The sequence below is a fragment of the Choloepus didactylus genome (assembly GCF_015220235.1).
Source record: "Choloepus didactylus isolate mChoDid1 chromosome 25 unlocalized genomic scaffold, mChoDid1.pri SUPER_25_unloc1, whole genome shotgun sequence".
Taxonomy (NCBI): domain Eukaryota; kingdom Metazoa; phylum Chordata; class Mammalia; order Pilosa; family Megalonychidae; genus Choloepus; species Choloepus didactylus.
The window spans coordinates 6029324-6057012 of NW_023637606.1; the positions used below are offsets into that span (position 1 = coordinate 6029324).

General features: G+C 41.1%; 1 protein-coding gene across 2 annotated transcripts in view; it reads left to right on the forward strand.

Annotated features, from left to right (window-relative positions):
- VAV1 (vav guanine nucleotide exchange factor 1) overlaps positions 1-27689 on the forward strand; it is an 89140-nt gene that overhangs the window by 28646 nt on the left and 32805 nt on the right. For both annotated transcript variants that reach the window (XM_037824269.1, XM_037824270.1), the window contains exons 2-6: positions 25534-25650; positions 26326-26384; positions 26503-26571; positions 26782-26890; positions 26991-27086. In XM_037824269.1, the coding sequence (XP_037680197.1) occupies positions 25534-25650; positions 26326-26384; positions 26503-26571; positions 26782-26890; positions 26991-27086 (450 nt within the window). The remainder of the gene's footprint in view (positions 1-25533; positions 25651-26325; positions 26385-26502; positions 26572-26781; positions 26891-26990; positions 27087-27689) is intronic.

Below are 27689 nucleotides of genomic sequence, written 5' to 3' on the forward strand. Positions count from 1 at the left end.
AATAGCTAGTGAAGCTGAACATTTTTTCATGTGTTTCTTGGCCATTTGTATTTTCTCTTCAGAGAACTGTCTTTTCATATCTTTTGCCCATTTTATAATTGGGCCGACTGTACTATTGTCATTGAGTTGTAGGATTTCTTTATATATGCAAGATATCAGTCTTTTGTCAGATACATGGTTTCCAAAAATTTTTTCCCATTGAGTTGGCTGACTCTTTACCTTTTTGAGAAATTCCTTTGAGGTGCAGAAACTTCTAAGCTTGAGGAGTTCCCATTTATCTATTTTCTCTTTTGTTGCTTGTGCTTTGGGTGTAAAGTCTAGGAAGTGGCCGCCTAATACAAGGTCTTGAAGATGTTTTCCTACATTATCTTCTAGGAGTTTTATGGTACTTTCTTTTATATTGAGATCTTTGGTCCATTTTGAGTTAATTTTTGTGTAGGGGGTGAGGTAGGGGTCCTCTTTCATTCTTTTGGATGTGGATATCCAACTCTCCCAGGCCCATTTGTTGAAAAGACCATTATGACTCAGTTCAGTGACTTTGGGGGCCTTATCAAAGATCAGTCGGCCATAGATCTGAGGGTCTATCTCTGAATTCTCAATTCGATTCCATTGATCTATATGTCTATCTTTGTGCCAGTACCATGCTGTTTTGGCAACTGTGGCTTTATAATAAGCTTCAAAGTCAGGGAGTGTAAGTCCTCCCACTTCGTTTTTCTTTTTTAGAGTGTCTTTAGCAATTCGAGGCATCTTCCCTTTCCAAATAAATTTGATAACTAGCTTTTCCAATTCTGCAAAGTAGGTTGTTGGAATTTTGATTGGGATTGCATTGAATCTGTAGATGAGTTTGGGTAGAATTGACATCTTAATGACATTTAGCCTTCCTATCCATGAACATGGAATATTTTTCCATCTTTTAAGGTCCCCTTCTATTTCTTTTAGCAGAGTTATGTAGTTTTCTTTGTATAGGTCTTTTACATCTTTGGTTAAGTTTATTCCTAGGTACTTGATTTTTTTAGTTGCTATTGAAAATGGTATCTTTTTCTTGAGTGTTTCTTCGGTTTGTTCATTTCTAGCATATAGAAACATTACTGACTTATGTGCATTAACCTTGTATCCCGCTACTTTGCTAAATTTGTTTATTAGCTCTAGTAGGTGTATCGTCGATTTCTCAGGGTTTTCTAGATATAAGATCATATCATCTGCAAACAATGACAGTTTTACTTCTTCTTTTCCAATTTGGATGCCTTTTATTTCTTTGTCTTGCCGGATTGCCCTGGCTAGCACTTCCAGCACAATGTTGAATAACAGTGGTGACAGCGGGCATACTTGTCTTGTTCCTGATCTTAGAGGGAAGGCTTTCAGTCTCTCACCATTGAGTACTATGCTGGCTGTGGGTTTTTCATATATGCTCTTTATCATGTTGAGGAAGTTTCCTTCAATTCCTACCTTTTGAAGTGTTTTTATCAAAAACGGATGTTGGATTTTGTCAAATGCTTTTTCAGCATCTATTGAGATGATCAATTGATTTTTCCCTTTTGACTTGTTAATGTGTTGTAATACATTGATTGATTTTCTTATGTTGAACCTTCCTTGCATGCCTGGAATGAACCCCACTTGGTCATGGTGTATGATTTTTTTAATGTGTCTTTGGATTCGATTTGCAAGTATTTTGTTGAGGATTTTTGCATCTATATTCATTAGGGAGATTGGCCGGTAGTTTTCCTTTTTTGTAACATCTTTGCCTGGTTTTGGTATTAGATTGATGTTAGCTTCATAAAATGAGTTAGGTAGTGTTCCATTTTCTTCAATGTTTTGAAAGAGTTTGAGTAAGATTGGTGTCAGTTCTTTCTGGAAAGTTTGGTAGAATTCCCCTGTGAAGCCATCTGGCCCTGGGCATTTATTTGTGGGAAGATTTTTGATGACTCATTGGATCTCTTTGCTTGTGATGGGTTGGTTGAGGTCTTCTATTTCTTCTCTGGTCAGTCTAGGTTGTTCATATGTTTCCAGGAAATTGTCCATTTCCTCTACATTATCCAGTTTGTTGCCATACAGTTGTTCATAGTATCCTCTTATAATTTTTTTAATTTCTTCAGGATCTGCAGTTATGTCACCTTTTTCATTCATTATTTTGTTTATATGAGTCTTCTCTCTTTTTGATTTTGTCAGTCTAGCTAGGGGCTTGTCAATCTTGTTGATCTTCTCAAAGAACCAACTTTTGGTGATATTTATCCTCTCTATTGTTTTTTTGTTCTCTATGTCATTTATTTCTGCTTTAATCCTTGTTATTTCTTTTCTTGTACTTGGTTTAGGATTGGTTTGCTGTTCATTTTCTAGCTTCTTCAGTTGATCCATTAGTTCTTTGATTTTGGCTCTTTCTTCCTTTTTAATATATGCGTTTAGTGCTATAAATTTCCCCCTTAGCACTGCTTTTGCTGCATCCCATAGGTTTTGGTATGTTGTGTTCTCATTTTCATTCGTCTCTATATATTTAGCAATTTCTCTTGCTATTTCTTCTTTAACCCACTGATTGTTTAGGAGTGTGTTGTTTAACCTCCAGGTATTTGTGAATTTTCTAAGTCTCTGATGGTTATTGACTTCTAATTGTATTCCATTGTGGTCAGAGAATGTGCTTTGAATAATTTCAATCTTTTTAAATTTATTGAGGCTTGTTTTATGTCCCAGCATGTGATCTATTCTGGAGAAAGTTCCGTGAGCACTAGAAAAGTATGTGTATCCTGATGATTTGGGATGTAATGTCCTGTATATGTCTGTTAAATCTAATTCATTTATCAGATTGTTTAGGTTTTCAATTTCCTTATTGGTCTTCTGTGTGGTTGATCTATCTATAGGAGAGAGTGATGTGTTGAAGTCTCCCACAATTATTGTGGAAACATCAATTGCTTCCTTTAGTTTTGCCAGTGTTTCTCTCATGTATTTTGTGGCACCTTGGTTGGGTGCATAGACATTTACGATTGTTATTTCTTCTTGCTGAATTGCCCCTTTTATTAGTACGTAGTGGCCTTCTTTGTCTCTCAAAACATCCCTGCATTTGAAGTCTATTTTATCTGAGATTAATATTGCTACACCTGCTTTCTTTTGGCTGTAGCTTGCATGAAATATTTTTTTCCATCCTTTCACTTTCAGTTTCTTTGTGTCCCTGTGTCTAAGATGAGTCTCTTGTATGCAACATATTGATGGTTCATTTTTTTTGATCCATTCTGTGAATCTATATCTTTTAATTGGGGAGTTTAATCCATTTACATTCAACGTTATAACCGTGAAGGCATTTCTTGAATCAGCCATCTTATCCTTTGGTTTATGTTTGTCATATTTTTCCCCTCTGTCTATTAATATCCTTTATTGTACCCATACCGAATCTCTTTAGTACTCAACCTTTCTCCAGATCTCTCTGTCCTTTCTTTGTTTCTCTGTGTGTAGGGCTCCCTTTAGTATCTCCAGTAGGGCATGTCTCTTGTTAGCAAATTCTCTCAGCATTTGTTTGTCTGTGAAAAATTTAAGCTCTCCCTCAAATTTGAAGGAGAGCTTTGCTGGATAAAGTATTCTTGGCTGGAAATTTTTCTCACTCAGAATTTTAAATATATCGTGCCACTGCCTTCTTGCCTCCATGGTGGCTGCTGAGTAGTCACTACTTAGTCTTATGCTGTTTCCTTTGTATGTGGTGAATTGCTTTTCTCTTGCTGCTTTCAGAACTTGCTCCTTCTCTTCTGTGTTTGACAGTGTGATCAGTATATGTCTCGGAGTGGGTTTATTTGGATTTATTCTATTTGGAGTTCGCTGGGCATTTATGATTTGTGTATTTATGTTGTTTAGAAGATTTGGGAAGTTTGCCCCAACAATTTCTTTGAATACTCTTCCTAGACCTTTACCCTTTTCTTCCCCTTCTGGGACACCAATGAGTCTTATATTTGGACGTTTCATATTATCTATCATATCCCTGAGGTCCATTTCAATTTTTTCAATTTTTTTCCCCATTCTTTCTTTTATGCTTTCATTTTCCATTCTGTCATCTTCAAGGTCACTGATTCGTTGTTCAACTTCCTCTAGTCTTGTACTATGAGTGTGCAGAATCTTTTTAATTTGGTCAACAGTTTCTTTAATTTCCATAAGATCATCCATTTTTTTATTTAGTCTTGCAATGTCTTCTTTATGCTCTTCTAGGGTGTTCTTGATTTCCTTTATCTCCCGTACTATGGTCTCATTGTTCATCTTTAGTTCTTTGAGTAGCTGCTCTAGGTGCTGTGTCTCTTCTGGTCTTTTGATTTGGGTGCTTGGGCTTGGCTTATCCATATCGTCTGGTTTTTTCATATGCTTTATAATTTTCTGTTGTTTTTGGCCTCGTGGCATTTGCTGAACTTGATAGGGTTCTTTTAGGATTTGTAGACCTATTGAAGTCCTTATCTCTAATTTATCAGATCTACAGCTTCATGGAGTACACTTTCTCTAACTAACCAGCAGGTGGCGTCCACGAGCCACCTGTTCTCCACAAGCCAGTTCTCCCCTGCTTAGCCTTTTTGGTTAGTGGGGGAGTGAGTCTTGTGGGGTCCAATTGGTGTACCAAGCTTGTGTGTGTAGTTGGTGTTGCCTGCCCTGTATATGGGGCGTGTTTCTGGGCAGTCAGGGAGTGGGGGTGGCTCTAACTATCAAATCTCCCTGGTGATCCTGGAGTTTTAAAGCTGCTGCAATAGTCTAATCCTTCAGTTCAGTCCTGCCACAGTTTGTCTCTACCACTGACCCAGAAGTCCTTGGTATTGGTGTATGGCTCCTGAGACTTGCATGTGGGCCCCTCTTCCAGGCTGTGCACCCCGGGTCCTCTGTTGAGGGATGACTGTGCTATGTCACAGGTGAGTGCCGTCCCCCCAGGGCAGTTCTGGGCTGCTGGGCTGTGTAGGGAGGCTCCCAGTCTGCTCAAATGATGGCTGAATGGGGCTTTGTTAATTCACACTGCTCTACCTTCCCAACTCTGGGACAATCAGCTGAGGTTGCAGGGAAGGCTAATGTCCACGCCCAGTTTTGTGGTGTGTGCCTGTTATTTGAAGCACTTCCGTCACACTGGGTTGTCTGGGGCAGTTCTGGGCTATGGGGCTGGCGATGGGCAGGAGTGTTTCCTGTCCACCAGGATGATGACTGTGAGCGGACACCCCCCTTTTCTTGGGAAGTTGTGGTGTTTAGTGAATTTTCTCAGCCACTGGATTATTGCGTTTTGTCTCAGAGCTCTCCTAGTTTTGCTCTTGACTTGACCTGCCCAAATAGTAAGTCTTTGAAGCTTTCTGTATTGGCTTAGATTTCGCTGATCTCAGCAGTTCCACGTTTTCATGAGTGTTGTATGAAGTATGCCCAAAGTCAGATTGCTCTGTGGTGTCCAGTCCACGCAGTTACTGGCTTTCTACCTACTTTCCTGGAGGAGTAACTAAAACATACAGCTCACCAGTCTGCCATCTTCTCCATTAATCCAGACATTGCAATGCCTTTTATAACCTAGTTTTGAAAAGTTACATTGTTATTTCTGCCATATTCTATTAGTCAGACAGAGCCAGTCTTGATTCAGTGTGGGAGGGGATTACAAAAGGGCATGGATACTGGAAACCATGGACCACTGAAGGCTTTCTTGGAGGGTAGCTACTACAACCATGTTGTCTTAATTACTACAGCTATATGATAAGTCTTCATGTCTGGTAGGACTAGTCCCTCAACTTTATTTTCCTTTTATTGGACCAAATTTAGGGCATTTGTGATTCCATGCTTTTCCATATAAATTTTAGGATTGGTGTGTCAAGTTCCATGAAACATCTTTTTGGGATTTTAATTGAAATGGCATTGAAGCTGTAGATCAATTTTGGAGAGAGTTGAAATATTTGTAATATTGAGTCTTCATAGCCAAGAACTGGTATATATCCCATTCTATTTATTTAGGTCTCCTTTCATGGCTTTCCATAAAATTTCATAATTTTCTCCATAAAGGGTTTGTATTTCTTTTTCTTGGATTTGTTAGATATTCCCAGAGTTTTAAAAATATGTTTTTAGGTTATGGTAAATTGTATCTGTGCCAGTTTGAATGTATTATGTCCCCCAAAACGCCATTATCTTTGATTCAATCTTGTGTGGGCTGATGTATTAGTGTTGATTAGACTGTAATTCTTTGAGTGTTTCCATGGAGATGCAACCCACCCAACTGTAAGTGATAACTCTGATTAGATAATTTCCATGGAGGTGTGGCCCTGCCCATTCAGCATGGGCCTTGATTAGTTCACTGGAGCACTATATAAGCTCAGACAGAAAGAGCAAGCTTGCTACAGCCAAGAGGGACACTTTGAAGAATGCACAGGAGCTGAGAGAGGAGCTGCAGCTTACAGAGACATTTTGGAGATGGCTGTTGAAGGCAGACTTTTGCTCTGGAGAAGGTAAGAGAGGACAAATGCCCCAAGAGCAACTAAGACTGCCATTTTTGAGGAGATGCAGCCTAGAGAGGAACATCCTGGGAGAAAGCCATTTTGAAACCAGAACTCTGGAGCAGACACCAGCCACATGGCTTCCCAGCTAACAGAGGTTTCCGGATGCCATTGGCCATCCTCCATTGAAGGTACCAGATTGTTGATGACTTGCCTTGGAACACTTTATGGCCTTAAGACTGTAATGGTGTAACCAAATAAACCCCCTCTATAAAAGCCAATCCATTTCTGGTGTTCTGCGAAAAGGCAGAATTAGCAAATCAGAACAGTATGCTTTTTTTTTTTTTTTTTTTTTTTTTTTTTAATCATCATTTTATTGAGATATATTCACATACCACGCAGTCATACAAAACAAATTGTACTTTCGATTGTTTACAGTACCATTACATAGTTGTACATTCATCACCTAAATCAATCCCTGACACCTTCATTAGCACACACACAAAAATAACAAGAATAATAATTAGAGTGAAAAAGAGCAATTGAAGTAAAAAAGAACACTGGGTACCTTTGTCTGTTTGTTTCCTTCCCCTACTTTTCTACACATCCATCCATAAACTAGACAAAGTGGTGTTTGGTCCTTATGGCTTTCCCAATCCCATTGTCACCCCTCATAAGCTACATTTTTATACAACTGTCTTCGAGATTCATGGGTTCTGGGTTGTAGTTTGATAGTTTCAGGTATCCACCACCAGCTACCCCAATTCTTTAGAACCTAAAAAGGGTTGTCTAAAGTGTGCATAAGAGTGCCCACCAGAGTGACCTCTTGGCTCCTTTTGGAATCTCTCTGCCACTGAAGCTTATTTCATTTCCTTTCACATCCCCCTTTTGGTCAAGAAGATGTTCTCCGTCCCACGGTGCCAGGTCTACATTCCTCCCTGGGAGTCATATTCCACGTTGCCAGGGAGATTCACTTCCCTGGGTGTCTGATCCCACGTAGGGGGGAGGGCAGTGATTTCACCTTTCAAGTTGGCTTAGCCAGAGAGAGAGGGCCACATCTGAGCAACAAAGAGGCATTCAGGAGGAGACTCTTAGGCACAAATACAGGGAGGCCTAGCCTCTCCTTTGCAGCAACCGTCTTCCCAAGGGTAAAACTTATGGTAGAGGGCTCAACCCATCAAACCACCAGTCCCCTATGTCTGTGGTCATGTTAGCAACCATGGAGGTGGGGCAGGCGAATACCCCTGCATTCTCCACAGGCTCCTCAAGGGGGCACTACATCTTTTTTTTTTTTTTTTTTTTTTCCCTTGTTTGTCTTTTTTCTTTTTTCTTTTTTTTTTTTTTAACTTTCTCTTCTTTTTTCAAATCACCTGTATGAAAAAAAAGTTAAAAAGAAAACAAACATACAATAAAAGAGCATTTCAAAGAGACCATAGCAAGGGAGTAAGAAAAAGACAACTAACCTAAGATAACTGCTTAACTTCCAACATGTTCCTACTTTACCCCAAGAAAGTTACATAATATAGCAACATTTCAGTGAACTTGTTCCTACTACAACCATCAGAAATTAACAGACCATAGTCATTTCTGGGCATCCCCAGAACGTTAAATAGCTTATCTGTTCTTCTTGGATTATTGTTCCCCCTTCCTTAATTGCTCTCTACTGCTAGTTCCCCTACATTCTACATTATAAACCATTTGTTTTACATTTTTCAAAGTTCACATTAGTGGCAGTATGCTTTTTAAATTGAGGCACTAGAAATCAGTTCTGACAAATGTACACATGTGTGCTCCCCAAACCCATAGAATATTTCCATCATTTGTGGCCTTTCTGAGTCAATCCCTGCTGCCACCCTCCACCCCAGAAGCAACCACTGATCTGATTACTATCATTGTAGGTTGGTTTTGCCTATTCTAGCATTTCACAAATGTTATCATCTGGAAAAAAATAACAGTTTCTGATTTATTGCTGCTGATTCACTGACATGCACTAGACTTTGTATTTTGGACTTGTTTTTAGAAACATTGCTAAACCAGTTTATTAATTCTAGTAGTTTATAAATTCCTTTGGTCTTTCTAGGTTAATAATCATATCTTCTTTGAAAATGGCCTTTTTATTTCTTTCTTCCTTTTTATTTCTTCTTTTCCCCTTGCAGTATAGGCTGACACTATCAATGGATATTGAGTGGAAATGGTACCAGTGGGCTTTAGTCTTCATTTCAAAGAGAATCTTTTCAACATTTTGCTACGAAGCATCATGTTTTGCCAGAGGTTTTTGTCCTTTTTTAAATGCAATTTTATTGAAATATATTCACATACCATAGAGTCATCCAAAGTGTACCACAGTTGTTCACAGTATCATCATAAAGTTGTGCATTCATCACCACAAGCAATTTTTGAACATCTTCATTACTCCAAAAAATAAAAATAAAAATAAAAAAGAATACCCAAAACATCCCATACCCCTCCTCCTCCTCTATTATTCATTGACTTTTTGTACCTGTTTTTCTACTCATTTGTCCATACACTGGGTACAGGGAGTGTGGGCCATAAGGTTTTCACAATCACACGGTCATACAGTATAAGCTACATAGTTACACAATCGCCTTCAAGAATCAAGGATACTGGATTGCAGTTCAACAGTTTCAGATATTTCCTTCTAACTCTTCCAATAAACTAAAAACTGCAAAGGGATATCTGCATAATATGAATGACCTCTTGACTCCATTTGAAATCTCTCAGCCACTAAAACTTTATTTTGTTTCATTCCTCTTCCCTCTTTTGGTCAGTAGGTCTTTCTCAATCCTACCAGGTCCAGTCTCATCCCTGGGAGTCATGTCCCACATTTCCAGGGAGATTTACACCCCTGGGAGTCATGTCCCACATACAGGGTGGGGCAGTGAGTTTACCTGCCGAGTAAACTCTGAGAGTTTACTCAGAGAGGGCCACATCTGAGCAACAAAAGAGGTTCTATGGGGGTGACTCTCAGGCATAATTATAAGTAGGCTTAGCCTCTCCTTTGCAGTAAAAAGCTTCATAAGGCAAGCCCAAGATCAAGGGCTTGGCCTTCTAAATGGGTAGTCACCAATGCTTGCGAGAATATCAGCTGGAGAAGTTTAATATTTCCACATTTCCCCCCGGTCCCTTAAAGGAACTTTGCAAATACTTTTTATTCTCTGCCCAAATTACTCTGGGATGTATTGTGGCTTCACACTAACCTGTTCGACCAACCAGATCTCACTCCCTGTTCAAAGTTCCATGTAATTATGGTGTTTGAGTAAACTGACCATACAAGTTAAATTATATAGTGTGCTACAGAAAATATAGATTTTGCACCAAATAAACATCTCTTCTTTGGTCCCACACAGAAGCCAAAGTTTTAAAATACAGTTAATATCATCCTCTACCCTTTAGTCTGATCTACCCCACGCTCAACCAAGTCCATTTCATTCATATCTCCAATCAATGTCAGATCTCCTTTTCAACCTCTTTAACAGTTGCTGTCTGGGGCAATACTGACACTCAAATCTTCCAAACTCTTACGAGTCCTATGTGCTACACAGGACCGACCAAGTCACACACAACAGCTCAGCATCTCAGAATTTAGAAATAACTGTTACAACTCATGAATAGATATGACTGCTGTAAGAGCTTACAATCTAGGAAACTTTACATAAACTTTCCCCTGATAACCCACATTTCCAGATTCAAATCTCAGAGTTTGCACATTTTTGTTAGTCTATATTTGTGAGGTGTTATAATGTTTGTCTTTTCCTTTCTGGCTTATTTCACTCAAGGTCCATTCACATAGTTGCAGAGCACACAACTTCAATCCTTCTTGCCACCACTCAATAATCTATTGTATGTATACACCATAGTTCACCATTTGGTTTATCAGTCGATGTACCCTTATGCCACCTCCATTCATTGCATATTGTGAATATTTCTGCCACAAACAGCAGTGTGTGCAAAGTCCACTCACGTCCTCACTCTCAATTTCTCCAAGTATACAACCAATAACAGGGTTGCAGAACCATATGGCAGCCCCATACTTAGCTTCCTGTGGAACCACCACACTTCCCTCCAGATGGGCTGCACCATTCTACTTCCCCACCAACAGCGAATAGGTACATCTCTCTCTCACATTTTCTCCAGCACGTGTATCCCTCTATTTTTTAAACAGTTTTATTCACATGCCATACAATCCATCCTAAGTAAACAATCAGTGATTCCTGGTATAATCACATAGTTATGCATTTACTACTACAATCTACATGAGGAGATTTCCATTTCTTCCACAATGAAAAAGGAAGAGGAGAAAAAAATGAAGAAAAAAATAGATGGAAGAAAAAAAATTAAATAAAATGAAAAGGTCCTACAAGAACATAACCACCAAGAATCCCATATCACTCCCTTATGTCAACCTCTTATAGACATTTAGCTTTCATATATTGTGTTTGTTACAGTTAATGGAAGCATTTTACAATGTTACTGTTATCTATAGACTGTAGTTTGTATTGACTGTATGTTTTCCCCTATACAATCCAGTTTTCAACACCTTGCAATGTTGACATTCATTTGTTCTCCCTCATGTAAAAATATTCTTATTAGTACACTTAATTACCATTATTGACCACTCTAGGTTTTGCTAAGTTATGCAGTCCCAGTCTTTATCCTTTATCTTTCTTTCTGTTATCATACATGCCCCTAGCCTTCCTCTTTCTCCTGTACTCACACTCATCTTTGTTCAGAGTACTTACAATATTTGCTACCATCACATAGTATTGTGTTATCTATTTCCGGATCTATACAATCAATCCTGTTGAACATTCTGTACTCCTTCAGCATCAGCTACCTGGTCTCTACCCTCTTACTATCTCCTGATAACCCGGGTACTCAACTTTAACTTTCAAGTTCACTCATAAATATTAGTTCATACTAGTGAGACCATAGAGTATTTGTCCTTTTGTTTGTGGCTAATTTCACTCAATGTAATTTCTACTATCTACATTTTGTCTTTTCTCTCTCTGTCTTTTTTATCCTTACTGATAGTCTTCATTTCTACACTCTCATGTGAACTGCTCTGTCCTATCTTTTCCTATCTGCCTGTAGTGCTCCCTTTAGCATTTCTTATAGAGCAGGTATCTTGTTCACAAGCTCTCACAGTGTCTATTTGTCTGAAAATATTTTAAACTCTCCCTCATTTTTTTTCACTTTTTTAAAAAAATTCAATTTTATTGAGATTGTTCACATACCATACAGTCATCCAAAATGCACAATCAAGTGTCCGCAGTACCATCATACAGCTGTGCATCCATCACCAGAATTAATTTTTTCAAATTTTAGAACATTTTCATTACTCCCAAAAAGAAATAACAAAAAAGAAAAACTCAAATCCTTCCATACCCTTAACCAACCCCCCTCCATTATTGACTCATAGTGTTGGTATAGTACATCTGTTACTGTTGATGAAAGGATGTTAAAATACTACTAACTGTAGTACATAGTTTGCAATAGATATATTTTCCACTATATTACACCCTATTACTAACTTTTACTTATAGTGTCATACATTTGTTCTAGTTCATGAAAGAGATTTCTAATATTTGCACAGTTAATCATGGACATTGTCCACCACAAGATTCGCTGTTTTATACATTCCCATCTTTTAAACTCCAACTTTCCTTCTGGTGACATATATGACCCTAAGCTTCCCCTTTCCACCACATTCACACACCATTCAGAACTGTTAGTTATTCTCACAATAATGTGCTATCATCACCTCTGTCCATTTCCAAACTCTTAAGTTCAATCTATTTGAACAATCTATCTATAATAAGCAACCACTCCCCATTTTTTCACCTCGTTCTATATCCTGGTAACTTATATTTTCATGTCTATGAGTTTTTATATTAAAATTAGTTCACATAGTGAGACCCTACAATATATGTTCTTATGTGTCTGACTTATTTCACACAATATAGTGCCCTCAAGATTTCATCAACCCGTTTTTTAAAAGATGGTTTTGTTCACCCACCATACATTCCATCCTAAGCAAACAATCAATGGTTCCATGTGTAATAATGTATTTAGGCATTTACCACCATCACCACTATCTATATAAGGACATTTCCATTTCTTCCACAAAGAAGGAGGAAGAGTCAAAGAAGGTAAAGAGAAAAAAGAAAAAGAAAAAGAAAGAAAAAAAGTGACAGCTAACAAGCAACAAGAGGAAAGATAGAATTAAACTAAAGTAGAATAAAGAGTCAGACAACATTACCAATGCCAAGAGTCCCACATCCTTCCCTTACGTCCTCCTCTTATAGGCATTCAGCTTTGGTATATTGCCTTTGTTACATTAAAGGAAGCATAATACAATGTTTCTGTTAACTATAGTCTCTAGTTTGCATTGATTGAATTTTTTCCCCAATGCCATCCCATTTTCAACACCTTGCAAGGTTGACTTTCGTTTGTTCTTTCTCATGTAAAAACATATTTGTACATTTTATCACATTTGTTGAGCACTCTAGGTTTCACTGAGTTATACAGTCCCAGTCTTTATCTTTCCTCTTTCCTTCTGGTGTCCTACATGTTCCTAACCCTCCTCTTTCAACCACACTCACAGTCGTCTTTGTTCAGTGTATTTACATTGTTGTGCTGCCATCATCCAAAACTGTGTTCCAAGCCTCTCACTCCTGTCTTTTCCTATCTGTCTGTATTAGTTCCTGTATAGCAGGTATCTTGTTCACAAACTCTCTCATTGTCTGTTTGTCAGAGAATATTTTAAACCCTCCCTCATATTTGAAGGACAGTTTGCCAGATATAGGATTCTTGGCTGGTGTTTTTTCCTCTTTCAGTATCTTAAATATATCACACCACTTCCATGTTGCCTCCATGGCTTCTACTGAGAAATCCACAGTTAGTCTTAGTAAGCTTCCTTTGTATGTGATGGGTCACTTTTCTCTTACTGCCTGTTGGATTCTCTTTTTGTCTTTGACATTTGATAATCTGATTATTAAGTGTCTTGGCATAGGTGTATTGAGATCTATTCTGTTTGTGGTACACTGCCCTTCTTGGATCTGTAATTTTATGTCTTTCATAATAGATGGGAAATTTTCATTGATCATTTCCTTTATTATTGCTTCTGCCCCTTTTCCTGTCTTTTCTCCTTCTGGGACACCCTTGACATGTACATTCATGTGCTTCATGCAGTCATTCAATTTCCTGAGACCTTGCTCATATTTTTCTATTCTTTTCCCTATCTGTTCTTTTGTGTGTAGTATTTCAGGTGTCTTGTTCTCCAGTTCCTGAATGTTTCTCTGCCTGTCAAAATCTGCTGTTATTTGTCTCCATTGTGTTTTTCATCACTTTTGTTGTGCCTTTCATTTCTATAGATTCTGCCCATTGTTTTTTCAAACTTTTGATTTCTACCTTATGTTCACCCAGTGTTTTCTTTGTAAACTTCAAAAATGCCATCCCATTTTTAACACCTTGCAAGGTTGATGTGCCAGTTTGAATGTATTGTGTCCCCCAAACGCCATTATCTTTGATGTAGTCTTGTGGGGCAGACGTTTTGATGCTGAATAGATTTGCTTGGAATGTGCCCCACCCAGCTGTGGGAGATGATTCTGATGAGATGTTCCCATGGAGGCGTGGCCCCGCCCATTCAGGGTGGGACTTGATCAGTGGAGCCATATAAATGAGCTGACTCAAAGAGAAGGAACTCAGTGCAGCTGTGAGTGATGTTTTGAAGAGGAGCAAGCTTGCTAGAGAGGAATGTCCTGGGAGAAAGCCATTTTGAAATCAGAACTTTGGAGCAGATGCCAGCCACGTGCCTTCCCAGCTAACAGAAGTTTTCCAGATGCCATTGGCCTTCCTCCAGTAAAGGTACCCGATTACTGAAGTGTTACCTTGGACACTTTATGGCCTTAAGACTGTAACTGTATAGCCAAATAAACACCCTTTTTATAAAAGCCAATCCATCTCTGGTGTTTTGCATTCTCCAGCATTAGCAAACTAGAACAGATTTTGGTACCAGAGAAATGGGGTGCTTTTGCTGCTGAGTCTGCAAATACCAAACATGTTGGAATGGCTTTTTAAATGGATAAGGGGAAGATTCTGGAAGAATTGTGAGGAGCTTGATAGAAAGGCCAAAACTGCTTTAAAGAGACTGTTTATGGAAATATGGACTCTAAATATACTTCTGATGAGGACTTGAGCAGAAATGATGAATGTGTTGTTGCAAACTGGAAGAAAGGTGATCCTTGTTTTAAAGTGGCAGAAAATTTGGCAAAATTGAGTCCTGGTGTCAGATGGAAGGGAGAATTTGAAAGTGACAACCTGGAATACTTAGCTGAGGAGATCTCCAGACTACATGTGGAGGATGTACCTTGGCTTCTTCTTGCAGCTTATAGTAAAATGTGAGCAGAGAGAGATAAACTTAGAACTGAACTCTTGGGTTCAAAGAAACCAGAAGCTGATGGCTTGGGAAATTACGAGCTTCCAGGGGTTGGATTCCCAGAAGCTACAGCCCAACGTGAGGATGTAACCAAACATGGAACCCAGCTGCCATTTCAGTACAAGCCAAGATTGGAGATGGAATTATCCAGAAAGGATTTCTGGAAGGTCCTATTGTCTGATGGCTTTGACCCCTGTATGCTTCATGCGAAGCCAACAGAATTTTTGTGAGATCTTTACAGACAGAGCCATTGTCAGTCTGAACTGGAGGAGACAGACAAGGAAAAGTTTCTTCAAAAACAGAGCCATGGAGGTTGAGGTCTGGAGTCAAGAGGTCTTTGGCTGGGAGAGTGGAGCAGCCCACACACATAGAAAGGGTGAGTTTGCCCTGGAGGTCGAGGGTGGGCCTTCTGCCTTGATGCTCAGGAAATGTCCTGCCACCCCAAGCCCCAAAGAGGGTTGAGCACATTCCCAGGGAATTGGGGAGAGCCTGGCTGCCACCACACTGTTCTGAAGGGGTTGAGCATGTGCCCCAGAGATGGAAGGGAATCCGGGAGCTGCCCCGATGTTTGAAGAGGGTGGGCCGAGAAGTTGGTCTCCCCAATGTGTGGATATGTTGGAGCACTCACCTAAGCATTTGGAGAGGAAAGGGCTGCTGAAAAGGCCCTTAGGAAGGGTTAGACTCCCACTCTCTGAAGACCCAAGGATGCAACCTCGTTCACTAAATGACTCTCAGACTTTGAAATCTAATGGCATTTGTCCTGCAGGTTTTAGGAACTGTTTTGGTCCTGTTAACCCTGTTTTCCTTACTGTTTCTCCTTATGGCAATGGGAATGTTTATCCTATGAATGTCCCTCCTTTGTATATTGGGAGCACATAACTTGTTCTAAGTTCACAGATCCAAAGCTAAAGGAGAATTATGCCTTAGAACCCACCATACCTGTAATTGATTTTGATAGGGTCTTGTACATAACTTTTGTTACTGAAATGATTTAAGTTTTGTGATACTGTGATGGAATGAATGTATTTTGTATTTGGAAAGATAATGTCATTTTGGGGTCCAGGGGGTGGAATGTGCCAGTTTGAATGTATTGTGTCCCCCAAATGCCATTATCTTTGATGTGGTCTTGTGGAGCAGACATTTTGATGCTGATTAGATTTGCTTGGAATGTGCCCCACCCAGCTGTGGGTGATGACTCTGATGAGATATTCCCATGGAGGCATGGCCCCACCCATTCAGGGTGGGACTTGATCAGTGGAGCCATATAAATGAGCTGACTCAAAGAGAAGGAACTCAGTGCAGCTGTGAGTGATGTTTTGAAGAGGAGCAAGCTTGCTAGAGAGGAACATCCTGGGAGAAAGCCATTTTGAAACCAGAACTTTGGAGCAGATGCCAGCCACGTGCCTTCCCAGCTAACAGAGGTTTTCTGGATGCCATTGGCCTTCCTCCAGTGAAGGTACCCGATTACTGATGTGTTACTTTGGACACTTTATGGCCTTAAGACTGTAACTGTGTAGCCAAATAAACCCTCTTTTTATAAAAGCCAATCCGTCTCTGGTGTTTTGCATTCTGCAGCATTAGCAAACTAGAACAGTTGACTTTCATTTGTTCTCCCTCGTGTAAAAACATATTTGTACATTTTATCACATTTGTTGAGCACTCTAGGTTTCACTGAGTTATACAGTTCCAGTCTTTATCTTTCCTCTTTCCTTCTGGTGTCCTACATGCTCCTAACCTTCCTGTTTCAACCACACTCACAGTCATCTTTGTTCAGTGTACTTACATTATTGTAACCAAACTTACATTTGGTTTTTGAATTGATTTAACATATTTGTTTGAAAATCTTTAATTAATTGTTTCATTAAAGAGAAACAAGATGCCAACCATATCTTAACTGAGATTTAAGTTTGTTCCTTTGCCTGGGTCATATCTTTGTTTTCCTAGTGTAATTTGTAGTTTTATGTTGCCTAGGCATCTGGTTTCCTTGGTTGCCCCAATCAGATTTTCCCAGACCAGAACAGGCTCAGGTCTCATAATGGGGTTATATTCAGTGTCTTGGAAGATTGACTGACTTCTTTGTGAGGCCTCTAGCCACTATGGTTTTCCTAACCTCCCCAGCAGGTGGCACCTGTCAGCCTGTCACTCCTGACTGGTGTAAGGAGGTATGTTCCCTTTAGTTCTCAGTTTAGGTTGTTTCTGTTTTGGCTGTTTCCTCCCAGGCCCTGGGATCTGAGTTCTGAAGGGAAGGCCAGCACTAGTGCTGGGCCCCACCTCCTTCCTCTTAGGGAAGATATACACCCAAGGGAGCTATCTTCTGCATTTGAATAGCTCCTTTGTCTCTCTGACTCTGTCAACTCCACCCGTGTCTGGGTCAGAACACTGTGAACTGAAAATGGCTGAGGCTTTCTCCACTGAGCCACTCAGATTGAGAGGGAGAAAGAAAAAGGGAAAGAAAGCCCCCTTTTGGAGCCAGTCCATGGCCCCCCAGTTTTGCCCATTGGTCATAGACAGCACCCGGTCTTCTGGGCCCCCTCTCCTGGGACATAGGCTCTTTCTGGCTCTCTCAGGTCAGCCATCTCTAAAAGCCTCTGTATTTTTTTCTCTCAGTTTTCTTTTTTTTTCATGAGCCCCCACTCCTCTCCACTGAGAGAGACCTCAGGGCATGTTGCTGCTTGCCAGAGGTTTGTCTGTGTTTGTAGCTTGTATTCAGCAGTCCAAATTTGTTAATTAAAACCCCAGTTGGAGCTAGGCTGAGCTATATACACTTGCTCCAGGAATGCTGCTTTCTACCACAGTGAGGTTTGGCAGCTCAGCCTGCTGTGTGTGTGTGTGTGTGTGTGTGTGTGTGTGTGTGTGTGTGCGCGCTGTCCCTGTGCAGTTCCACAGATTTTGCTTACAGATTTTGTGCTGTGATCTCAGCTATTCCAGCCAACCCAGGTTTGTGTATGATGTGTGGACAGTCACAGTTATCCCCCAGCAGTTATTCCAGATTATTTACTAGTTATTTCTGTTTTTTTTTTATTAGTTGCTCCAGGGAACTAACTAAATTCCATGCCTCTCTATGCCACCATCTTGACCCTACTTTCTCCCTTATATTTGAAGGACACTTTTGCCAGATATCGAATTCTTGGTTGGTGGTTTTTCTCTTTCAGTATCTTAAATATATCATACCATTATCTTCTCACCTCCATGGTTTCTACTGAGAAAATCCACACATAGTCTTATCGAGCTTCCCTTGTATGTGATAGATCACTTTTCTTTACTGCTTTTAGAATTCTCTCTTTGCCTTTGATATTTGATAATCTAATTATTAAATGTCTTGGAGTAGGTCTATTCAGATCTATTCTGTTTGGGGTACACCATGCTTCTTGGATCTATAATTTTATGTCCTTCATAAGAGATGGAAAATTTTCCTTGATTATTTCCTCCATTATTGTTTCTGCCCTTTTCCCTTCTCTTCTACTTCTGGGACATGCATGACACGTATATTCATGTGCTTCATGCTGTCATTCAATTCCTTGATATGCTGCTCATATTTTTCCATTCTTTTCCTTATTTTTTCTTTTGTGTGTAGCATTTCAGACTTCCTGTCCTCCAATTCATGAATCATTTCTTCTGCCTCTTCAAATCTGCTGTTGTGTGTGTCCATTGTGTCTTTCATCTCTTCTATTGCGCTTTTCTTTCCCATAAATTCTGCCAGTTATTTTTTCAAGCTTACAAATTCTTCTTTATGGGCACCCCTTGTCTTCTTTATATGCTTCATCTCTTTTGCCACATTTTCCTTCAGCTCATTGATTTGATTTAGATGATTTGTTTGAACATCTTTAAGTAGTTGTTTCAACTCCTGTATTTCATTTGCAGTGTAAGTTTGTTCCTTTGACTGGGCCATATCTTCTTTTTTCCTACTGTGACTTGTAACTTTTTTTTGTCTAGTCATACAGTTTCCTTGATTAACCCAATCAGATTTTCCCAGACAAGATGGGCCCAGGTCTCAGGAGGAGGGTGTAATCACTATTATGTTTCCCTGAGGATGAGATCTAGAAGGTTGTCAGACTTTCCTCTGAGGAATTGTCTCCTTCACTTGACTTCTTCCTTTGTCTCTCTAACTATCTGAACTCCACCCTTAATGCCCAAGGCTTTCTCTAATGAGCTACATAGAATGAGAGGAAAAAAAGAAGAAAATCCCCTTTTCAGAGCCAGTCCCCTGCCCCCCAGTTCACCAGTTGACTGGAGTTGGTACCTGGTTCTATGTGTCCCTTTTCTTGGGACACAACCATTTTCTGGTATTCTGAGCTCAGCCATCTCCAAAAGCCTCTGTATTTATTTATTTATTTATTATTATTTTTTCCCATCAGTCCTGCCTCCTCTCTGCCAGGAGAGACCTCAGGGTTCCTTTCCTGCTTGCTCTGGGTTTATCTGTGCTCATCATCTGTATTCAGTAGCCCAGACTTGTTAATCAAAACCACAATTGGAGCTTGGTTGAGTTACTTTCTCTTGTACCCACTAGACTGCTTCTTATTCCCACAGGGAAGTGTTCCAACTTAGCCTGCCATGCCGGTGGGAAGGAGTGCAAGCTCCACAAGTTGAGGAGCTTTACTAACAGTTCTATGTTGTGATTGCAGCTGTTCCACCCATTCCAGACTGGCTATGATGTGTGTCTGGTCACAGATGTCCCCCAAAAGTTGTTCCAGATTATTCACTAGTTGTTCTGGCTATTTACTAGTTTCTCTAGAGGACTAATTAAATTCCACACCTCCCTATGTCACCATCTTGCCCCACCTCAGCTTTTGTTCTTTACTGCAGTTTTATTGAGATATATTCACACACAATGCAAACCATCTGAAGTATACAATCACTGACACACAGTATCATCACGTAGTTGTGCATACAGCCCCATGACCAATTTTAGAACATTTTCATTACTCCAGAAAAGAAATAAAGACAAAAAAGAAAACTCAAACCCTTCCACACCCCATACCCCCTGTTTTGGTTTTCTAAAGCTGCTGGAATGCAATATACCAGAAATGGGTTGGCTCTTTTAATGGGGATTTATTAGGTTACAAATTTACAGCTCTAAGTCCATGAAAATTTCTAAATTAAGGCATTGGGGGAAGGTACCTTCTCTGAGGAAAACCTACTGGCATGCGGATTCCTCTGTCACATGGGAAGGCACATGGCGACGTCTGCTGGTCCTTCTTTCCTGGTTCTGGTTTCAATGACTGTCTCCAAATGTCTCTGCACATTTCTCTCTAAGTTCTCTGGGCTTTTACCATCTTTTATCCTCTCACAGTGGACTCCAGTAAAGGATTAAGACCCACCTTGAATGGGCAGGGTCAAATCTCCATGGAAACAACCGAAGCAAAACGTGCCACCCACAATAGGTCTGCACCCAGAGGGATGGATTAAGAGAACGTTAGCTTTTCTGGGTTACATAACAGATTCAAACCAGCACACCCTCTATTATTGACCCATAGTATTGTTGCAGTACATTTGTTACTGCTGATGAAAGAGTATTAAAATATTACTAACTGTTGCCAGAAGTTTTTAGAAGATGCTCTTTATCAGGTTTCAGAAGTTTTCTTCCATTCCTACTTTGCCAAGATTTCCCCTACCCTTTCTTTTTATCACAAATGGACGTTGAATTGCTACTGTATCTTTTAGGCTTCCCAAATAGTTGCTAATCTCTCTTTTTGACAAAAAGAGTACAGGCTTCTGGCTCAGAGCCTTGGGCAGATGACAGTATACAGCTAGAATTCCATAACATTATTTGTATCATATTTATTTTATGGTTATTTTCTATTTATAGCAAATGATCCTAGCTTTCCTTTTATAGTAGAATATAAAGCTCTCTTCTTATGCAGTTATTTAAATTGAAATTAATTTAGCATTAATGTTCCACATATAGCAGTTTAAGTCCGATGTGAATGTGGCAACAATTGAAAAGATACAATCTGAAGATGCAAGTGTGATGTGTCGGTCTCCTAGGGCTGCTATGAAAAACTACTACAAACTTAGTGGCATAAAACAACAGGAATTTATTCTTTCTTTCACAGTTCTGGAGGCCAGAAGTCTGGAATCAATGTGTTGGAAGGGTTGGCTCCTTCTGGAGATCCTGAGGGAGAACCTGTTCTAAGTCTCTTTCCTAGTTTTGGTGATTGTTGGCAATTCTTGGCATTTCTTGGCTTGCAGCTGTAGCACTGCTGTCACATGGACTTCTCTGTGTGTATCTCTCTGTGTCCTCTCTTCTTAAAAGGACACCAGTTGTTGGATTTATAACCCATCTTAATTCAGTATGACCTCATTGTTTTATTGTTTTATTTTTTATTTATTTTTAATGCAATTTTATTGACATATATTCATATAGCATACAATCATCCAAAGTGTACAACCAGTTGTTCACAGTTATCATCATACAGTTGTGCTTTCATCACCACAATCTTTGAACATTTTCATTACTCCAAAAAATAAAATAAAAATTAAAATAAAAAAACAGCATCCAAAACACTTCATTCCCCTCCTCCCCGCATTGTTCATTTACTTTTTAAATACAGCTTTATTGTGATATATTCACACACCCCACAGTCATCCAGTGTGCAATTATTCACAACACTATCATACATTTGTGTGTTCATCATCAGAATCAATTTATGAAACTTTTCCTTACTCCAAAATAAAAATAAAAGAAAAAAGAACACCTAAAACTTTCCATCCCCTCCATTCCACCCTATTCTTCATCTAATTTTTGTCCTCATTTTTCCACTCAGAGTGCGAGCCACAAGGTTTTCACAATCACACAGTCACACTGTGGCAGCTATGCAGTTACACAATTGTCTTCAAGAATCACGGTCACTCCTTGTGGATCACACCCCCTTTATCTAGTGTATGGATGAGTAGAAAAATGGGGATAAAAACTAAAGGACAAATGGGGTGGGATGGGGGGATGATTTGAGTGTTCTTTTTTCACTTTTATTTTTTATTCTTGTTCTGGTTCTTTCTGATGTAAGGAAAATGTTCAGAGATAGATTGTGGTGATGAACGCATAACTATGTTATCATACTGTGGATAGTGGATTGTATACCATGGATGATTGTATGGTGTGTGAATGTATTTCAATAAAACTGAATTTAATAAAAAAAAAAAAGAATCAAGGTCACTGGGTTGCAGTTTGACAGCTTCAGGTATTTCCCTCTAGCCATTCCAACACACTAAAAACTAAAAAGTGATATTTATATAGTGCATAAGAATACTCTCCAGAGTGACCTCTCAACTCCATTTGAAATCTCTCAGCCACTGAAACCTTATTTTGTTTCATCTCTCTTCCCCCTTTTGGTCAAGAAGATTTTCTCAATCCCACGGTGATGGGTCCAGGCTCATCCCCAGGAATCATTTTCCACATTACCAGGGGGATTCATACCACTGGGAGTCAGGTCTCATGTAGAGGGGAGGGCAGTGAGCTCACCTGATGAGTTGGCTTAGCTGGAGAGAGAGGCCACATCTGAGGAACTAATGAGTTTCTCTTGGGGAGACCCTTTGGCATAATTATAAGTAGGCTTAGCCTCTCCTTTGCAGCAACAAGCCTCATAAGGAAAAAGCCCAGATCAAGGGCTCAGCCCGCCAAATTGGCAGAGTATGACCTCATCTTAACTTATTACATCTACAAAGACCTTATTTCCAAGTAAGCTCAGATTCTGAGGTTCCAGGTGGACGTGAATTTTGGGGGAACACTATTCAACCTACTACAGATGAGGAACACTGATATAAAGGATAAACAATATCAACAGTGTATTTTGAATCCAGTCTTTTTCTAAATGATTTTTTTATCTTCATTTTACTGAGATATATTCACATACCACACAGTCATACAAAACAAATTGTACATTCGACTGTTCACAGTACCATTACATAGTTGTACATTCATCACCTAAATCAATCCCTGACACCTTCATTAGCACACACACAAAAATAACAAGAATAATAATTAAAGTGAAAAAGAGCAACTGAAGTAAAAAAGAACACTGAGTACCTTTGTCTGTTTGTTTGTTTCCTTCCCCTATTTTTCTACTCATCCATCCATAAACTAGACAAAGGGGAGTGTGGTCCTTATGGCTTTCCCAATCCCATTGTCACCCCTCATAAGCTACATTTTTATACAATTGTCTTCGAGATTCATGGGTTCTGGGTTGTAGTTTGATAGTTTCAGGTATCCACCACCAGCTACCCCAATTCTGTAGAACCTAAAAAGGGTTGTCTAAATTGTGCGTAAGAGTGCCCACCAGAGTGATCTCTCGGCTCGTTTTGGAATCTCTCTGCCACTGAAGCTTATTTCATTTCCTTTCACATCCCCCTTTTGGTCAAGAAGATGTTCTCCGTCCCAAGATGCCAGGTCTACATTCCTCCCCGGGAGTCATATTCCACGTTGCCAGGGAGATTCACTCCCCTGGGTGTCTGATCCCACGTAGGGGGGAGGGCAGTGATTTCATCTTTCAAGTTGGCTTAGCTAGAGAGAGAGGGCCACATCTGAGCAACAAAGAGGCATTCGGGAGGAGGCTCTTAGGCACAATTATAGGAGGCCTAGCCTCTCCTTTGTAGCAACCATCTTCCCAAGAGTAAAACCTATGGTAGAGGGCTCAACCCATCAAACCACCAGTCCCCTATGTCTGTGGTCATGTTAGCAACCATCGAGGTGGGGCAGGCCAATACCCCTGCATTGAATCCAGTCTTATACACAGCTGTAGCATAGTGGTTAAGAATAATCTTTGAAGTCATGCTGCCCAAGTTTGCATCCCGGCTGTGTGTCCCTGCCTCAGTCCCCTTACCTGTAAAATTGTAAGATGAGGATTGTAATGGTACTCACATCACAGTGCTGGGAATTGAGCACACGGGGAGTATGGAGGAAATGTTAGGTCCAGCTACATGCAAAACAATAGGATCAAGAACATGGATTCTAGATTCCAACACTGGCCACTGACTCTCAGTGTTAGTCATCTTGAGAAGCTATTCTCCCCTTTCTGAGCTTGCTTTCTTATAGGTAAGATGGGCACCAAAAACTCACAGGCAGGTTATAGGAGTGGACGGAATCTAAGTGTCCGATTATGTGTAGTAGGCATCAAGAAATGCAAATATTGTTAGTGTGTTATAAAAAAGAAGAGGTTAGCAAGAACATTGGAATCACCATGGGAGTTTCTTACAAATGCAGATTTCCAGGCCTCAGTACCACTTATCCACCTAACAAATATTTGCTGGGTGTGTATTACATGCCAGATGCTGTTCTAGATGGTAGACATCCAGCAAGGAATGAAACAATGTCCCAGCCTTCCTATAGATTAATTACATTTTATTTGGAGGAGACGGTCAATAAACAAAACAAAGGAAGCACAGTAGAGAGGACAGAAAATGAAATGCTTGAGTAGGGAGTTGTGATTTGAAACACGGCAGCTAGAGAAGGCCTCATTGAGAAGAGACCTGTCAGCAAAGACTGGAAGAAGGTGGCAAGAAACTTTGTGGACATTCCTGGAGAGGACACAGCCCATGCAAAGGCCCTGAGGCAGGCCCGGGCCTGGCATGTTGGAGGAGCATCGAGGAGGCCTGTGGGGCTGGAGGAGGGAGCCAGGGGGACAGCAGGAGGAGGGGAGGGCAGGGAGGGGACAGGGCAGGGTGTGCAGGGCCTGGTGGGTCACAGGAGGACTTGGGCTTTTCCTCCCAGGAAGGTGGGAGCCATGGAGGGCTGTGGGCAGAGGAGGGACGGGACCCTACTCAAGTTTCAGAAGGCAAGTTTGACTGAATAGGTTTGAAAGCAAATATCTGGAAGACACATTTTTTTTTTTAAGTTGCGCTATAAATTTACTCTTTTAAAGTGGACAATTCTGTGGTTTTTAGTATATTGACAAGGTTGTGCAGAACACAATACACAATGCCCATAACATTTCCATCCAAAAGGACACCCCATGCCCATTAGCAGTCACTCCCCATTCCCCTTGCCTCCCTCAGCCCCTGGCAACCTCTGATCTACTTTCTGCCCATAGATTTATCTATTCTGGACATTTCATATAAATGGAATCAGACAATGTGTGGCCTTTTGTGTCTGGCTTCTTTCACTGAGCATCATGTTTTCAAGGTGCATCCATATTGTAGCATATATTGGTGTTTAATTCCTTTTTATGGCTGAATAACATTCCATCGTATGGATGCACCACCTGCTGTTTATCCATTTTCTCCATTGATGGACACAGGCAAATCCACTGAGACAGAAAGCAGATTAGTGGTTGCTGGGAGCTAAGGAGAGGGGAGAATGGGCAGTGATTGCTAATGGGTACAAGGTTGTAGTTTGGGGAATGAAAAGTTCTTGGAACTAGACAGAGGTGAATGCACAAAATGGCACTGAACTGTTAACTTTTAATGATTAATGCTTAATTTCATGTTATGAAATTTTTTTTTTACCTCAATTTTTTTTTTAATCTCAATTTAAGAAAAAAAGCATCTAAGGGTAGATCTGGCTTCAAGTGCAGCTTGTACTTTATCAGAAGAGGTTGTGGTTTCCTGGGAGGGGATCTGTGCCTTCTTTTCCCCCTTCTGTGCCTGACCCCAACCCAGGCTTTGCATGGCTGGTCTGGGGTCACTGTCCCCTACCCCCTTCACGCTTCCACCATCTTCATTTCTCTCTCTCCCCAGTTCCTGTGCCTTAAGAACATTCGCACCTTCTTGTCTACCTGCTGCGAGAAGTTTGGCCTCAAGCGGAGCGAGCTCTTCGAGGCCTTTGACCTCTTTGATGTGCAGGATTTTGGGAAGGTGCGCTGGGGCTGAGCTGCCAGGCATGGGAAGCCCAAAGAATTGGATTGCAACTCACTTCTATTGAAGTCTACACTGGGCAAGCTGAGGGCTCAGAGAGGAAGGACAGACGAGCTAGGACAGGCAGTACACAAGGTGGAATGAGCTCTGGGTTCGAGCCTCTGCCCCATCACTAGCTGTGTGACTTCAGTTACGGGGCTATGCCTTCTGAGCACCAAGTCGCTCATCTGTAACACAGGAACAACATCATCACACTCTCTCTGAATGGTTGTGAGGATTCAATCAAACAATGTGGGCAAGAGGTGGGGCTCAATTAAAGAGATGCCGACATGGGGGATGGGAAGGTGGAGAAAATCTTGAATTAGGCTCCAAGAGGCATGGGATCTGTATTAGTTTCCCAGCTGCTAAAACAAACACCATGCAATGGGTTGGCTTAAGCTATTGGAATTCATTGACTTCTCTCCCATGTCCAATTTCCTTTGCTTATAAGGACTTCAGCCAATCTGATGAAAGCTCACGCTCATCCAGATTGGGCACACCATAATGCATAACATCTTTTTACAAATGGTCCCCAGTAGGGGACCCCAGCATGGTTTAACCTCAGGGTCTGGTGCTGGGGGTCCCATGTGTGTGGGTGGGTGTAGGGTTTGCTGAGCAGCCACGCCCTTGTCACAGGTTATCTACACCCTGTCCGCTCTGTCTTGGACCCCAATTGCCCAGAATAAGGGGATCATGTGAGTACCCGTCTGAGCTGACAGCCCAGGCCAATTCTGCCCCAATCCCCACCCCTCCTTGAAGACCCCATCCCCACACAGCCCCCAAGCCTCTGGCTCACATTACCTGGCCCCCCAGGCCCTTCCCCACCGAGGAGGAGAGCGTGGGAGATGAAGACGTCTACAATGGCCTGTCAGACCAGATCGAGTGAGTGTCTGGGGCCTGGGAGGGTTAGGGGTCATCTGAGTGCCCAACTTAGGGGTCTTAGGGGTACGCGACCCTGTCCTGCATTGCCAAGGGGGGACAGGGCCCTGCTGTTGTGGTTGCAGGGGACACGACCTTGGCCCAGGAGGGGGCTGGGGGTGCCGAGGGCACTCTGCCACGGGGGTGTGGTGAACCTGACTCCGCATTCCTTAGTGACACGGTGGAGGAGGACGAAGACCTGTACGACTGCGTGGAGAACGAGGAGGCCGAGGGAGACGAGATCTACGAGGACCTCATGCGCTCGGAGCCGGCACCCATGCCAGTGCGCAGAGTGGAAGGCGCGGGGCGGGCGCGCGGGTGGTGGGGAAGCCCCGGCAACCCCGGCAACCCCGCGGACACCCGCTTCTCCTCCCTGCTCTCAGCCCAAGATGACCGAGTACGACAAGCGGTGCTGCTGCCTGCGGGAGATCCAGCAGACGGAGGAGAAGTACACCGACACGCTGGGTTCCATCCAGCAGGTGAGATCTGAACTCAGCCCTGCCCGGCGCATGCGGGGGAGCTGGGCGTGTCTCTGCGTGTCCATGTGTCCGGCTGCCTCTGAGCACGCCAAGACGCAGTCTGTTCCTAGTGGCTGGGGGCTCTTCCCTGTCTCCACTGCTTGGGCCTCTATGCGTCTCTCCATCTGTAGGTTTCTAGGAACATCAAAACTTCCTTTTGATGGCTGAATGATGTTCCATGGATAGACCAACTGTATATAAATTTTTATCCATTCATTAGTTGATGGACATTTAGATTGCTCCCAATTTCTGGCTATTATGAATAACGATGCTATGAAAAATCGTGTACAATTCATGTCCCCTTGTCTTATCTCTTTTTCTCTCTGTCTTTCATTTTCCCTCTGTGTGTCTCCTTATTTTTGTCTTTCTTTACCTATGCATTTCTTTATCCCTGCCTCTGACTCTTCCTGTATCCTTGCCTATGTCCGTCTGTCTTGCTGTTTATTATTATTATCCCTCTGGCTCTTTCTGTATTGTCATTTTCCTTTCTCCATCTCTTTTGAATGGTTTTATTGAGATATAATTCCCATACCATACAATTCACCTACTTACAGTTTACAATTG